The sequence below is a fragment of the Monodelphis domestica genome, chromosome 3, assembly GCF_027887165.1.
Source record: "Monodelphis domestica isolate mMonDom1 chromosome 3, mMonDom1.pri, whole genome shotgun sequence".
Classification (NCBI taxonomy): domain Eukaryota; kingdom Metazoa; phylum Chordata; class Mammalia; order Didelphimorphia; family Didelphidae; genus Monodelphis; species Monodelphis domestica.
Genome location: NC_077229.1, coordinates 344,064,355 through 344,080,532, shown reverse-complemented (window position 1 = coordinate 344,080,532; position 16,178 = coordinate 344,064,355). Strand labels below are relative to the sequence as shown.

At 34.9% G+C, this 16,178-nt stretch overlaps 1 protein-coding gene across 1 annotated transcript; it reads left to right on the top strand.

Moving 5' to 3' along the window:
* Window positions 1-382: 382 nt before the first annotated feature.
* Window positions 383-13,319, top strand: LOC100025080 (serpin B6-like). The gene is made up of 7 exons (XM_016431443.2): window positions 383-450; window positions 1,169-1,346; window positions 1,923-2,060; window positions 3,234-3,351; window positions 7,006-7,148; window positions 9,833-9,988; window positions 12,775-13,319. The coding sequence occupies exons 2-7, from the start codon at window positions 1,179-1,181 to the stop codon at window positions 13,177-13,179; spliced, it is 1,128 nt and encodes a 375-aa protein (XP_016286929.1). The 5' UTR covers window positions 383-450; window positions 1,169-1,178; the 3' UTR covers window positions 13,180-13,319.
* The last annotated feature ends 2,859 nt before the right edge of the window (window positions 13,320-16,178 follow it).

Genomic DNA, 16,178 nt, shown 5'->3' with positions numbered 1-16,178 from the left:
CCCCAATTCTAGAACTTTCCTATAACCTTTGAGCCCAACATCCTTCTCTCAGGCTCTCAGGTTTATAAACGGTGGTATTTTAACGTTTCCAGAAAGTATAATGAATAGTTAAGAAAACGGGACAGAATGAGAATGGGGCCTGTGAGGAGTACGGTTGTATTACAGTAGATAAAAAACACTAGTGGCATGTATTTTCTGTCAATGGTATAATATCATGTGAAAGGATTGGAGGTGGTGTGGGAATGAAGGAAGAAATGAGTAGGGAGGGAGGGCAAGAGGTAGCAGCAAGAGAAAGTCATTAAACTGATCATAATTTGTGGGGGGAGCAAGAAGAATGAAATGAACCAGAAATTCCAACTGGATTGTTTGTGAGGTAGAATGTTGCCATGGTAGCTATCTGTCTTCAGGGACTGGTTCACAGATAACTTCTGGCTATCTGTGGGAGCTCTGGTGAGGAAAGGACGGGAGGGGAATGAGAATTATCATCAAAGAGTGATCTCCACAGGTAGTTTTGGGGACCCCTACTGGGGGTGGTGTCCTCACTAGTGGGTGACTAGGAAGATTAGAAAGAAAAAATGGCATATGATAGATTCAAATCCACCACTGGGGTTTTAGAAGAGATAGATCACAGAATTTGAAAGATGAACCTAAATGGTCATCTAGTTCAATCTATATGCAAGAAGAATCTCCAATAGAATATATATTATTGTAATATATGATGTAATATGACATGACATAATATGATATGATATAACATATGTTTATTTAAGGAGGTAGCTAGGTGTTACTGTGGATAGACTTAGAGTCAGCATGAGTGTAACTTGAATTCTGCTTTTGACATTTACTAGCTATGTGACTGTGAGCATCTTACTTAACTTAACTTAACCTAACTGCCTCTATTTCCTCAGGTGTAAAATAGAGATATCACCTATCTGGAGGGGTTATTGTGAGAATTAAATGAATTAACATGAGAAGTACTTTACAAACATTAAAGTGCTTTGTAAATGTACTTGTTTTTGTTTGTCTTAGGGATTTTTTGTACTTTATAATTATTATGATTATTTAATAGGTACTATCGATGGAAATTATCTACTTTGAAAATGGAATTGGTGAATACTTACAGAGGTGCCTCATTCATATAGCTTATCTCTTTGTCCTCTTTTTCTAGGTGTGTCAGGATGCCTGCTCTTTCTGAAGCAAACAATACTTTTGCCTTAAACTTTTTTAAGAAGATTGGTGAAGAAGAGAGCGAAGAAAATGTGTTTTATTCTCCCTTGAGCCTCTACTATGCCCTGACTATGGTCTTAGAAGGGGCCACGGGAGAGACTGCTGAACAGATCCAACAGGTATTTACCACTGTTTAAGAGAAAATGAACAGAACTAGAAAAAAACCTGTGTGAAACTTTCTATACTTCTCTAAAACCACATCTAGGAGAAGCTGTTTACAAAGAGATCTTTGTCAATGGAGCAGCAATAGAGAGGTGAAGAGGAAATGGAGTAGAAAATGTTGAGAGAGTAACTACCTTGTAGAATCTGCAGTAAGCATTCTGGATAGAAAATTTCCTGAGGTTTCTAATACAGAATAAACTTATTTTTTTGTCTTGCTATGATAAATAATAAAAAGGCCACTTTGGGTGTGGGGAGGAGCAGGTGAGATGTAGTTAGGAAAAGCAGTAATGCATAATTAATATGGAAAAGTAAGTTGGAATCCAGTAGTGAAGGACTTTAAGTGCTGAATAAAGTTTTCTATTTTTTCCTTAAGGTAATAGGGGACCATAGGAGATTTTTTAATAGGGTAGAGATATAGTTAGATCTTTCTTTAAAATATCCTCATTCTAGGTGGAATTTTCAATTAAATTTCCTTTTAGTTTGTATTTTTAAGAAAGAAATAGTACTGAAGCTGATTTGTTTTTCTTAAATAGGTTCTTTCTTTAAGCAAAAATACAGATGTCCACCAAAGCTTCCAGTCTTTTCTTGCAGAAGTTAATAAAACTGGTGCTCCACCCCTGCTAAGAGTTGCCAATGCACTCTTTGGAGAAAAAACTTGTGGTTTTCTCTCAGTAAGTCTTGTCTGTTACTTCTTCCTATATCAGCTTAAGGAAATCAATGAAATTTTCAAGGTAAAGAGAAATGAAAGCCTTGTATATGGCAGGAGTTTCTCTTTTGTTGTATTTCTATTACTGTTATAGTTTGAATTATTTGAAAAAGTTGGTTATTCCTAGAACACAATGTTCTTTTCCATAATCTTTAAGGACTAACAATATGGTTCAGTGGACATCACACTACCCTGAGTACAAATTCCACTCTGCTACTTATTACTTTGGCAAGTCATCTCACTAGGTCTCAGTTTTTTTCTCTATCAAAATGTATGGGTTGAAGTTCTAAATGTGTGAACCTATGATCATTTTAGAAATTGAGTGCCTGCTTTTTTCATGCTAAATGTAAAAGGATTTTTAGTTTCTGAATGTGTTGACTTTCAAATAGCAAATTGTTGATTTGTTTATTAGAAGATGTTGGTATCTCAAAGAGATGTTAGTTTTCCTTTGAGTTTTCTAACCATTATCATTACTTTTAAAGTGATTTCTTTGACCTCCATGAACTGATTATGTTGAGTATAACTGAAACATTGTGGGATGATCAAATGTAATTGACCGCAACTAAAAGCAATGTAATGATCCCCAGGACAAGCCCTGTGAGAAAGAACTGTGGGAGTAGAAATGCAGAAGAAATCATATGATTTATCACTTGTTTATATGGGTATATTTGGGGGGTTTGTTTTTAAAAGATTACTCTATTACAAAAATGAATAATATGGAAATGGGATCTGAGTGATAATATATGTGTAACCCAGTGAAATTGCTTGTCAGCTCCAGGAGGGGAGAGAAAAAAGGGAGACAACAAGAATCATGTAACTTGGGAAAAAATTAAAAAAAAAAAGAAATGAAAGGGACAAAAACCAAAAGTACCAACAAAAATTATATTACTTAAAGTGATTTCTTTGTACTAATAAGCCTTAAAGGGATTTATTAAGTCCTTATGTCTAATTTTTAAATCTTTAGCTTCCTTTGGTTAAAGACTCAATCAAAATCAGCAAGGCCAAATATTAAGATTTAGGGTCAATACAGGGAGTTTGGAAAAATATTTTTGAGTATTATAAAGAAGCCATCCAACTGATGAAACTGGTGATGTTGACTTTAGTGACATTTGGTTATGTCATTTATTTTCTTGTTTAGCCTTTTAAGGAATCCTGTCAGAAATTCTACTTTTCAAATGTGGAAGAACTTGACTTTGCTCACATGCCAGAGGCAGCAAGAAAGCACATCAATGACTGGGTAGAAGAAAAGACAGAAGGTAAGAGATTATCGGATTTCCTGTTAACTATTTGAGAGCTAATGGCTATTGATTTTGATAACTCTTTGGCAAAGTATAAAAAGGATTAATTTTCTAAATAATAAATGAAAATGAAAAAGTTTATCCATTAAATATTATTAAATTTTCTTTGTCTTTCTCTGCTTTCCAGTGTCTGCGGTATTAATAATTCTGAATGCTGTGATCAGTCTGTAGAATGGATCATTTGAAACCACAATGTATTTCTTCTTTTGTTTGAATGGCTCAACTAAACATACCTATTCTAGGAGTATGAGGTTTCTCATATAATGCTGCCCACAGCTTCCCTTTCAACTCAACAATGTTACTATATCCTCATTCAAATCCATGTAGAACCATATTTTCCTGTCTTTTTATTCCTTTTAAGAATGTATGTTTGCATGCATTTCTTATTCATGTTGTCCATATGTTATTATGATGATCATATATGATGACATTTTCATTTTCCAGAAATTTTAAGTACGTGTTCTGCAAAGAACATACTATTTCAGGGCCATCTAATTTGTGGTACCTCAAAGAGCTGTGGGTTTTTTTTCCCCTGGGAATGAAGTATTTCTCTCAAAAGGTAGTATAGTAGAAAGAAGGCTTAGATTTCAAAAACTTGAGTTCAAAGCCAAAGTATGTTACTAGCTATGTGAACTTAAATAAGTCTCCTCACTTTTCTGAGCCTCAGTTTTCCCATCTATACAGGCAGAATAATCATAACTGAGCTACTTACCTCATAGGGTTTTTGTGAGTATAAATGCAATTCTGGATGTTAATACATTTTGGAGTTGTAAAGAGAATTTTTAAGTTACTTAGGAAAAAGGAGGGATGCTGTTTATTTGGAAATGATTCCTTATCACATGATCACTGCATGCAGAGGCATTTTAATAATACATGGAAAAACAGAAAAGACATTAATTTTTTTCTGATATCATTTAATGAATAGATTTTTGCAGATCACTGCTTAGAGAGTTCTATATGAAGATGAGTGATTATGTTTAACTTAAGAAGAATGAAAACCTGCTTAGTATATATCCTGCCAGAATACATAATCTTTACTGTTATTATTCTGATGATGAAGATGACAACTAGAATTTGTAGACTGCTTTAAGGTTTGTAAAGTGTTTTATATGAGTTAATGCATATATTCTGGATGCCATTATGTCTCCATTTATGCTAAACTTATTTTCTAATGTTCTTTTTAAATTTAATTTAAATTTTTTTCTGTTACATATAAACAAACATTTTGACATGATTAAAAAAAATTTCAGATCCAAATTCTCTTCCTCCCTCCCTAACCTTCCTTCTTCTTGAAAAGGATAGTAATTTGATTTAGATTTCTCATATGTAGTCATGCAAAACATTTCCACATCAACTATGTTGCAAAAGAAAACTCAGGCAAAAAACAAAACAAGAAAAATAAAGGATTTTTTGTTTGTTTTAAGTACTGCTTCAGTTTGCCATCAGAGGCAATCAGTTCTTTCTCTGGAGAAGAGCATTTTTCATCATAAGTCTTTCAGAATCATTTTGGATAGTTGTATTGCTGAGAATAGCCAAGTCATTTACAGTGTGTCATCATACAATTTTGCTGTTATTGTGTACAATATTGCTCCTGGTTCTGCTCGTTTCATTTAGCAACATTTCCCAGGTTTTTTCTGAAAGAATTCCACTGTCCAATTGAAATAGTACAATAATATCCTACCACAATCATATACCACAGCTTGTTCAACCTTTTCCCAACTGATGGCATTTACTCAGTTTCCAAATCTTTGCCACTACAAAAAGAGTTACAATGAATATTTTATACAAATAGGTCCCTTTCCTTTTTCTTTGATCTCTTTGGGGTATAGACCTAATGGTAGTATTGACAGGCCAGTTTTTATGCAGTCTTATAACCCTATGAGCACAGGTACAAATTGCTTTCCAATACAATTGCATCCATTTGTAACACAACCAGCAGTACATTAATGTCTCATTTTTTTCACTTCCCCTCCAACATTTGTCATTTTCTTTTTCTTTCATATTTTATTGTTCAAACATTATAGTAGTGTCCAAATCTCTGTGACCCCAACTTGGATTTTCATTTTTTTGCAAAGACCTGGAGTGGTTTCCCATTTCCTTCAGATAAGGAAACTGAGGTAAATAGAATTAAATGACTTATTCTAGGTCACACAACTAGTAAATGTTTGAGGTTGGATTTGAACTCAGGTGTTCCTGAATCTAGGTCCATTCTTCTATCTACTGCACCATCTAATTGTCCTGTTAAATTGGCAAATCTGATATGTGTGAGATGGTACCTCCCACTGTTTTAATTTGCAAACATTTTTCATATGATTATAGATAGCCTTGATCATATCCTTTGATGATTTATTAGTTGGGGAATGAATCATTTTTACATATTTGAGTTCTCCATATTTTCTGAGAAATAAGGCTTTTATCAGAAACATCATAAAAATTTTTCCACTTTCCTCCTAATCTTGGCTACATTAGTTTTGTTAGTTATACAACCTTTTTTAATTTCATGGAATCAAAATTATCCATTCATTTTATATCTCTCAGTGCTTTCTAGCTCTTGTTTGGTCATAAACTCTTTACTTATATGAAGAGTTTATCTCATGGGAAAGATATTTCATGCTTTCCTAATTTGAATATGATATTACCTTTTATGTCTAAACTATGTGCTCATTTTGATCTTATTTCAGTATATGGTGTGAGATATTAGTCTATACCTAATTTCTGCTGAACTACTTACATTTTTAAATCTAGTACTTTTTGGGCCATTTTCCTTCATATTTAAAAAAAAAAAATTATTCTCTTGATATTCTTGGCCTCTAGTTGTTCCACAAGACTGTTGTTATTATTTTTTTCTACCTCTATAAAATAATTTTGGGGCAGTTTGGAATGGCTCTGAATAAGTAGATTAATTTAGGCAGAATTGTCATTTTTATTGAGCAATTAATATTTTTCTAGTTGTTTAGATCTGTCTTTATCTGGGTGGAAAGTATTTTGTAATTTGTGTTCATTTAGTGTCTTGGTTTGTCTTAAAAGATAGACTTGTATTTTATATTATCTAGAGTTAATTAAAATGAAATTTCTTTTTTTTCTCTCTTGCCATTGGGCTTTGTTGGTGGTAAATAGAAATACTAAAATATGAATTTATTTTGTATTCTGTAATTTTGCTAAAGTTGTTAATTTTTTCAACCAATTTTCAAGTTGATTCGCTAAGATTCTCTAAGTATACAATCATATCATCTGCAAAGAATGATAGTTTTGTTTCTTCATCACCTATTATAATTATTTCAATTTCTTTTTCTTCTCTTATTGCTATAGCTAACATTTCTAGTATAATATCAAATAATAGTGATGATAATGGACATCCTTATACCACTAATCTCACTGGAAAGGCTTCTAGCTTATTCTATTACAGATAATGCTTGCTGATATTTTCAGATAGATACTACCTATCATTCTAAGGAAAACTCTATTCATCATATGCTTTCCAGCACTTTTAATAGGAATGAGCATTGAATTTTTTAAAAAGCTTTTTACACATATTCTGATATGATCATAATTTTTGTTGTTTTTATTATTGCTATGTAAATTATGCTGATATTTTCTAATGTTCCTTTAAAGGTAAGATTTCAGAATTGCTAGCCAATGATTCCGTTGATGTAATGACCAATCTGGTCCTTGTAAATGCTATCTACTTCAATGGAAAATGGGAAAAACCATTTGACAAAGCCAAGACGGCGGAAAAGATGTTCAATATCAGTGAGGTAAGGAAGAATTTTGCAATGTCTAGGAGCCTAGTGGGCAACTGAGACAATGAGAAAGAATCAGCATAATCCCTTTTTTCTAAAAATACTGAAGGGTTAACAACATATACAACTACACTCTTCTTTCCCTTTTCTTTCCTTAACTAGACTTCCTTTCTCCATCCTTCTCTTTCTCCCCCCAGAAAGACTCCCTCAGTCTTCTCCTCTGTGTGTGTATGCATATATGAATGCTTTATTATATTGGACTACATATATACATTTATGAACACATATATGCATATATATGCATTATAAAATATACATATAAAGAATTCAACCCTACAGCTGTTTCCCTTCATTTCACCTCTTAGCCCAGGCAGTTTCCTCACTCAAATTCTTAGAACCTCTCTAATGACAATAACCTCTGAAAGATATCTTCCTTACTTTTCTTGTATGATTGTTTTTTTTTAAACCTTGCCATGATAAATAATGGAAGAAAAAACATTCTTTTAATGTTTCAGTGCTGCAATAAATTTTGCTCTGGGAAATGAGGACATATTTGTCTATAAAGTATTTATATTTAAGAAAAACCCTAGAGAAGGGCAAAAACACATTTTGGAAAGAACTGCTATTTTCCTCATTTAGACTGTCTCTGTTTTTCTGTTGTCCAGTTCTTCTTTCTTTAGGACTCTTTTGATAGCATCCTAAAGGAAGGTATATATTCCTTTTCAGTGTTTTTATCTAAGGCTTAGAATAGTCTATCAGTTGCCTAAGAAGTCAGCTTTCTTTTCTTATACTCAACTAAATTTTACTCTTTTCCTTTTCTTTACTATTATTCCTCTGTATTCTCTTTTGTCCTATAAGGTATCTATCTCAATCTTTTATATATATATATATATATATATATATATATATACATATATATATATATATACATATATATATATTCTGACATAATACAGAATTATATTATACAGTTCAGAAACTAGAAAAGTATTTAACCTTCCTATTTTATAAAGCAAGAGATAAATGCAAAAAGGAAAGTGAAGATATCAATTTGAGTTAATATCATCAAGTAATAAAAGGTGGAACAAAGGTTAGACTTTGTGGAATAGAGATATGTGTGTGTGTGTATTTTGAAAAAGTTAATGGAATACATACTAAGTATAATAATTGGTTGGATTTCCTCAAGCCTCCATTTTTTCATACATAACAAATGTATGATACATAACAATAATCCATTGCAATTATAAGCTAAACTTGAGAAATGGGAACCTACTAGATGAACTCTGCCCTCCAACTGCATCAACAGGGACTGTACTGAGAATAATCCTATAGGCCTTTCCTGATAAGACAGCAGTTACATCACCAGGAAGGGTTCTAGAGATTTCCAGATAAGATAGCTATTATCAGGCTATCTCCTCAAGATCTAGAAAGTCACTCCAAGGAGTTATTGACAATAATCTGCTGTTACATCCTGTCCCACAAACAATAATCTTATTTTTTTCCTTTTCTTTTCTTCATCTTTTAAGCAATAAAAGCTAGCTAGTTTCTGAATTTAATGGGCTCCTTTTCTTAGGAGAGGGGTTTCTACATGCATGCTCATCCAGCTGAGAAGAATATGTTAAAATACCCTTTCCTTCTTCCTCCGTTTCTAGTGTCTTTCACTCAAGTTCGACTGGTCAGGTGAAGTCAAGCACTCAGGAAAATAGTGGGCTGATATTTCATATACATAAATGTTCAAGAAAGGCATTATACATTTAAGTGCCTTGCAGTTAAATATTAAGCACTTATTAAGTACCTTGGGTTGAACGGGGAAAGTTCTATGAACAAAGAAATCTTTTCTCTCAGTAGTACACCGTTTTGTCAGAAACTTCATCATCAACAACAAAAAAGCAGTAAAGGAGCTAGTGACTTTTAGGACCTCAGTTGGAGATAAGATGACACAGCATGTCATTAAATGCTGATTGCAATAATGTAAAATATCCCATAAATTATACAGTATATATAGAGGTCTTGGGACAGTGGGACAAATTATCACTTCAAAAGGTTTATTGGCTAGGTAGGCCTTTTGAGTAAGAATTGTGTATTTTGAGTCAGGTAAAAGGTTCTGGAGCTTTTTTTTTTTAATTAAGACTTCTAAAATTTGGTAAGATCTGAAATTTCTTTAACTATGGATAAAGTTTTTCATTCCACAGTCAGATAAAATTTAAACTATAAATGCAATCTGAATGAAACTCCTTCATAGTGAAGGTTAACTGAACATTTAATTAAGTGGGAATTACCCAAATGTTGGGCCTTCCTTGTTCTTATAGGAGGAAGGGAATGAAGAAGAGAAGAGAACATTGGGTATCTTGATTGAGAGAGAGGTCCCTAAGGAGGAAAAAGGAAAGTAAGGGACTCCAAAATACTGCTTTTATATTAGAAATGCTTTTCTTTATGTGTTCCTGTTAGTAGCAGCTCTATATCACATGCAGGGAGAAAAGATGCATTTTTTCTATAAATAAATATAACATTTCCTTATGAAGAAACAAGCCCTAGAGTATTAAAGTATCACTCTGTAAATAGAGTATTTAATATATATTAAGGTATACAAGGTAAGAACAGAACAAATATGCCTCTTATTTTTTAGTAAGTTGTATTGATTCTAGCTGCTCCCTTTAATTGCCCTCAATTCAGTTTCATTTTCATTAATCTCATTTTAGAAGAAGCAGAAACCAGTACAAATGATGTATCAGAGATCTACATTTAGCATGACCTTCATAGAAGATATACCTACTCAAATCCTAGTTCTGCCTTATGCTGGAGGACATATGGACATGGTCATTTTGCTTCCAGTTGAGAATAAGCATTTAAAAATGGTGAGAATCATATTACTGCGTGCTACTTGCTTGCTGTAGGAACTACATTAGAATTTCAAATATTATAATTGAGTCCTTTAAAATGAATCATCTTCTTCCAGCTCAATGATGGTGAATCTCTGCCATGCATGCCAAGGATAGCACACAGAGCACTATGTGGGCACGTGTGGCACGTGTAGCACTTACTCTCACCCCCAGTTCATTACTAGAAAGACAGAGTGACTCATGTGGAGCTGCTCCCCACCCTCTCCCCACCATGCCTGATGACATTTTTTCACATCACTGATCCCTTTTCCCAGCAGCCAATGGGAATGCACAGGGGGTAAGGTGAGTGGCTCACAGGCAGCACAGCTGGAGGGGAGCAGGAGTGCTTGGGCCACTCCTCTCCACCTCTCTACACTAACTGAGGATATTCCTCACTTCATTCACCTCTCCTTCCAGCAGCCCAATGGGAGTGTTTCCTCCCTCCCATGTGTGGGGTAAGTGGGGGAGATGGAAGCACTCAGTGTGTGGGGAGCATGGCACAGATTCTCTAAAAGGTTTACCATCACTATTCTTGCTGTTTAGATAAAAGTCTGGAGATTACAATGATTTCTTTGTGTTAATCACCAGGAGTTGGGGAATTGTAATGGAAATGGGAAGCAACCTTTGGTGTTCTAGGTATCAATTCACTAGGAATAGGGACTGACAGTGGAAGGTTATAGAATCAGGACCCACCAGAAACTAGAGGTAACTGGAAGTCTTCTAATAACATTTCTGGGTTTGGAATTGCTAGAGGGGAAGGGGAGTTTCCAGATCCTGCTTATGTGAGTAGGTAGAGCTGAATGTGAACTAGATAAACAAAGCTGGAGATATTTTGGGAAATCACCAAAATCTAGAGGCATGTTTGAGAAAGGAAGTTTGGATAATGGTCAGCAGCAAACACAGAGCAGTTTTCCCTTGGATGCTTCACTGGAGGAGAACCCCATGCTAGAATTCTATAGAATCAAAAAACTGATGCTCTATTTGTTTAAGAGGAGCTCCTTTCATAAATGAACTGACCCAGTTTTGCAAATACATAATATGAAGAAAAGTCCAGCATTAGGTTATGTTGAGAGCAGCATTGTCAACTGAACAGTTGACAAAATTATTTTACTTTCTCAGGAAACCATGGAACTTCTTTGAGTCACTTTCCCCATCTGTAAAATGGGAATGATCTTTGCCTTAAATGTCTCAAAGGGCTGTTGTGGGGAATGACTTGAGTTTTAAATAGATTTTAGGAAAGAGAGGGGGAACAACAGCAAGGCTACATTAAAGTTCCCTGAAGCTTTTGGGCAAGTCCCAACAGTCAGTCATAAAAGTTTGGGAAAGATGCAAGAAGCTGAGGCTAGGTGGATTGAAAAGGTACTTTCAGTTTGATTGTTTTCTTTAATTCAGTCCTGGAAAAGAGACAAAATCAATTCATAGTTAATGTGATCTTTGACTTCTTTTCTTTATCTTTGGCCTTCTTTGTTTTAACCCTCTGGGAAAGAGTCTGGGAATGAGTCAATCTAGTGATTCCTTGAAGAAAATGCTGTCACTACAAAGTGCTAAAGAAGTTTAGGTTGCAAAAGGCAGGAAAGAAAAGCGGCACTAAAAGAATGAAACCTGTAATCTCAACTAAACTAGAAGGATTTAGGGCAAGTATGGATGTCTTCTTTTAAGTGAAATTTGATGATTATGAGGTGAGGTAGGCAGGGGAAAGGAGAGCTGTATTTGAATCTGGGAAACCAAGGCCTTGTTTGTAATTCTGGCCCAGCCTCTTACCATCTATGAAATCTGAAGCATCCTCAGTATTCGCATCTGTAAAATGTAGGGTTATATTTGTCAACCCACTACCCTTCTGGGTATACAACTCCACAAGACCAGAATCAGACTGAGTGAAAGAAAGACACCAGAAATAGAGAGGCCAAGAGCATGTTTATTGTATTCTTAGCAGAACAGCATGCATTCTGGAACTCCTCTCCCAAGGAGAGAAGTCTATTAGATCCAGGAATTAGCATCATTTTATTGTATCTTGAGGAAGGAGAAAAAAGAAAATACAGAGTAGCTTGAGGGAAAGGGTGCAACAGCAAATTCTTGCCAGTAACTCCTTGGAGTGACTTTGGAGAAGATAGGCTGATCACAGTTATTCTCCTGGTGAGATGGTGGTTTTATCCAGAAAATTTCCCAGGATTGCTCTCAGTCTAGTCTCAGTTGGCACAATCAGGTCAGGGGTCAGTTGGTAGGTTCCTATTTCTCAAGTTTAGCTTATAGTCACCAAGGATTACTGTTTCATATCAGAAACTCCTGGAAAAAATGGAGGCTTGAGCAAATCCAACTAATTATTATTGCCAATATTCCTTATATTAGGTAGCCTGTAAGATTACTTCCAGTTCTGAACCATAGGACTGTGAGGGAAAGCACACAAGAGGGAGATATTAACTAACTAAATGGTGTATGTATGGGGGGTGGGGGGAGAAGGGGGAGCAAGAGGGGGGGAAAGGGAAAGGGGGGAGGAAAGAGAGAGAGAGAGAGAGAGAGAGAGAGAGAGAGAGAGAGAGAGAGAGAGAGAGAGAGAGAGAGAGAGAGAGAGAGAGAGAGAGAGAATGTATTTGGCCTGGTTGTACATTGAATAGAAGCTCCTTAAAGATATAAACTTTATTTTTGTCTTTGGATACCCTACAACTAGCACAATAACTTTGTATATGATAAGTAATTAAGGTATATTGGTGTAATTAAATTAATTTTGGGGGGACTTACATTATAAAATTCTTTTTTATTTCTAGCTGAAAAAAAGACTTACTTCTGAGAACTTAGTAGACTGGATAAATCCAGAGATGATGAATGAAATTGAGGTGGAAGTTTTCCTTCCTAAATTTATATTGGCGGAGCATTTGGATGTAGAAGTCATTCTTCAAAAATTGGGAATGTTAGATGCATTTGATAAAACTAAGGCTGACTTTTCTAAGATGTCAGCCAGAAATGACCTATGTCTATCCAAGGTTATACACAAGGCTTACGTGGAAGTTAATGAAGAAGGGACTGTGGCAGTTTCTTCTACTGCAGCAGTCATGATGACTAGATCTGAGAGAATGAGTCTTGAATTCAAAGCTGATCATCCCTTCATTTTTTATCTCATAGAAAAACAAACAAATAAAATAGTATTTATTGGAGAAGTGACCTCTCCATAAAGAGATCATTATCTGGTCGATTCTTTCAGCTTTATGCTATTATGTTTTATTCAGATCCTAATGTACCTATATTTTGAAGGATCCTTGTTAATGTGGTGCTAAAAATCTAAAAATAAAATTCTTGATAGGTAAATTCTCAACTTGGGACTGCATGTGTATGTTTTTGTGCATTGAAAGTTATGATTTCTTTTTAAAAATATTTTTATTTACTTTGTTAAATATTTCCCCATTACATGTTTCAACCTGAAAAAATAATTCATAACTATCAGAGAAGTTATATTAGAATAAATCTTTTATCAGAACCAGGAAGACTTTGATCACAGACACCACTGAGAGCCAAAAGCTCTGGGAAGACCACGATTCTAGAAAAGATGACATTACTGAGAATTTCCACTGAACTACAAAACTTGAGGTCTTATACTAAACTTGAGGTCCCTTGCTATATTGCGGTTTACTTATCATTGATTCATTGTATCACCAGTTTATATATATATACACAATTCTATTTCTAATGTACACAATGGAAATGCAGCATACTCCACTACAACCTGTGCAAGTTTGCCAATGTGAGATTGTACATGGCACAATATTGGCTGACAGAATTAAAGGTGACCAATCACAGCACTGTGTTCTGTATCCTGAATGCTGATTGGCTTGGTGTTTATAAGAGTGTGGGGAAGGTTACTAAGAGTGCTGAAAAAGGTTTATAGGAGAGTGGGAAGAGTTTATAAAGCCTTTAAAAAAAAATATATATATATATATATATATAAAATAAATATAAAGTCGCTACTTTGTGGATTTTCCCTTATCATGGGCGTCTCTGGAACATAACTCCCAGGATAGGTGAGGGATTACTGTATATACTGTAGAGAGTATAGGAAGAACACCTGACTGTTTATATAGACATTGACAAATATATGACATTTATTTAAATGACTGATTAACTAAAATTTTGGGATAGAGGATCTAGGCAAAGACCTAAGTATCTGAGAGCAGTCTAAATACAACAAGAGAAACTAAGAAGACAAAATAAGTACTCAAGATAAGATTGTATCAGTGAATATTATCTAGGGTGATTAAGAGGTACTTAAGGTTTAAGTACCTTCATACAAATTCAGTATTTCAGGATTTTGGTAAAAAGTCTAGGAATAGGAAAACTTATTCATAATCAATTCAGCCTCTTCAGTCTGGAACAAGGGTCAATCTGGGGGTTTCCAGAAACAAGGTTCTCACATGAAAATGTCTTAATTAAAAAAAATTTAAATCATTGTCTTGATCAGTGTAGTTAATTCACAGTTTGTCATAATTACAGTAATGTTACAATGTTTGCTTTACTTTGCATTAGTTCATATATGTCATCATAGGGTATTTTCCCCCTGAAAACATCTTGCTCGTTATTTCTTTTTCTAGAAAGCCACATAAAATGACTTCTGATGAAGAATAGAGAATCAGAACAATATAACAGAGATTAGAACTACATGAGTGATAATAGGTACAAACTCTGAAAAAAAATATTCAACAGAAAAGGAGATCAAAAAGGGATAGAGATGCAAAATGAATTCTGGAGCAGCAGAACCAACAAAAGAGAGAGTTGAAACAGTTTTTTAGCCCAAGACACTGTGGAAGGTCATCAGTAGAGATCCATCACACTAGGGTATGAGGAAAGTGAGGTCCAACTTGGGAGTTGTCTAGGTTTTTTGAACAAGTCTAGGTAAACCAGCTTAAGGGAGATGGGATTTAAAAAAACCCAGATTGAGAGCCTATACTGAGAGCAAAGAAAATAACTGTAGACCTCTCTACAATAGGCCAGCCAGGCTTGCTTATTTTATTCTTTTAGTTTGATGAAATTTTCCACATTTCTCTGACTTCCATATTTTCTTTATTTCTGCCTTCCCAAAAATGTTTCTTAGTAGTCAAACACTCCAATTTTTAGATATTCTACAACTGGTGGAAATCTACTTTGTTTCCTCCTCTTTGCTACCATAAAAATGCCACACTGGATGTTTTGATACATATGGAGTCATTGTTTCTGTTTTTTACTTTGTTGAGGTATAGGCTTAGTAGAAGGATCACTTTGTGGACAAGAGGACTTTATAGACAATGTAGTCATCACTTCTCTTATACATTTTCAAATTCATATTCTGAATGGTTGAATTAGTTCAGAGATTCATTAACAATGTTTTAGGGCAGTGATGGCAAACTCATGGTACAGGTGCCAAAGATGGCATGTGCAGAGCTCTCTGTGGACACTTGGCCACCCTCCCTTCCCCACCTGCCACCCCAGAGTTTGTTACTAGAAAGGCAGAGGGACTCAGGCAGAATTGCTTACCTCCCTCTTTCCATTCAACTTGCTAAAATGGGAAAATTATATTAACACTTGAAAGGTTTCTATTCAGTTTGAGAAGTCAGCTAAACAAAACCTATCCTCTCTTCCCCCTGAGATGTGACCATTAATTAGACACAATTCTCTCTTCATTAATGCTGCTCTCCCCAACTGGACCTCAAGGTTAATCTGGACCTGAGATTTTTCTTCTTTAACCCAACAAAAATCTCTGGAACTAAATCTTACTAGTTTCATATCCCTTCTTCTTCATCTCCCATCTCCTGTTAGTTCCTGGAAATACCAGGAGAAGGGAGAGATGATGAGACCTGGAGACTGTCCTACCTGCAGTAACTCCCTTGAATTCATATTTTATTAAATATAAGGACCTTCAGTGGTGGGGACAAATCCTTTGTTAATTACCATCAAATGAGAGAAGAATTAGGAGTTTCAGGCCCAGATGATAGTTAATTGTAAGGGAGGCAATGTTTAAATGTTTTGGTGTCTCCTGAATATAGGAAGTCAGGGGACACTTTGGCACCTTGCTTTGATTAGATATAGAACTACTACAGAGGTGGGAAGTTTTGCAGGAAATGTCACATTAGAGACAAAGGTCACTGCAAATACAAAATGGAAAAATGTCCCATATATACCCCCATAATTATAAAACAGACTGAAA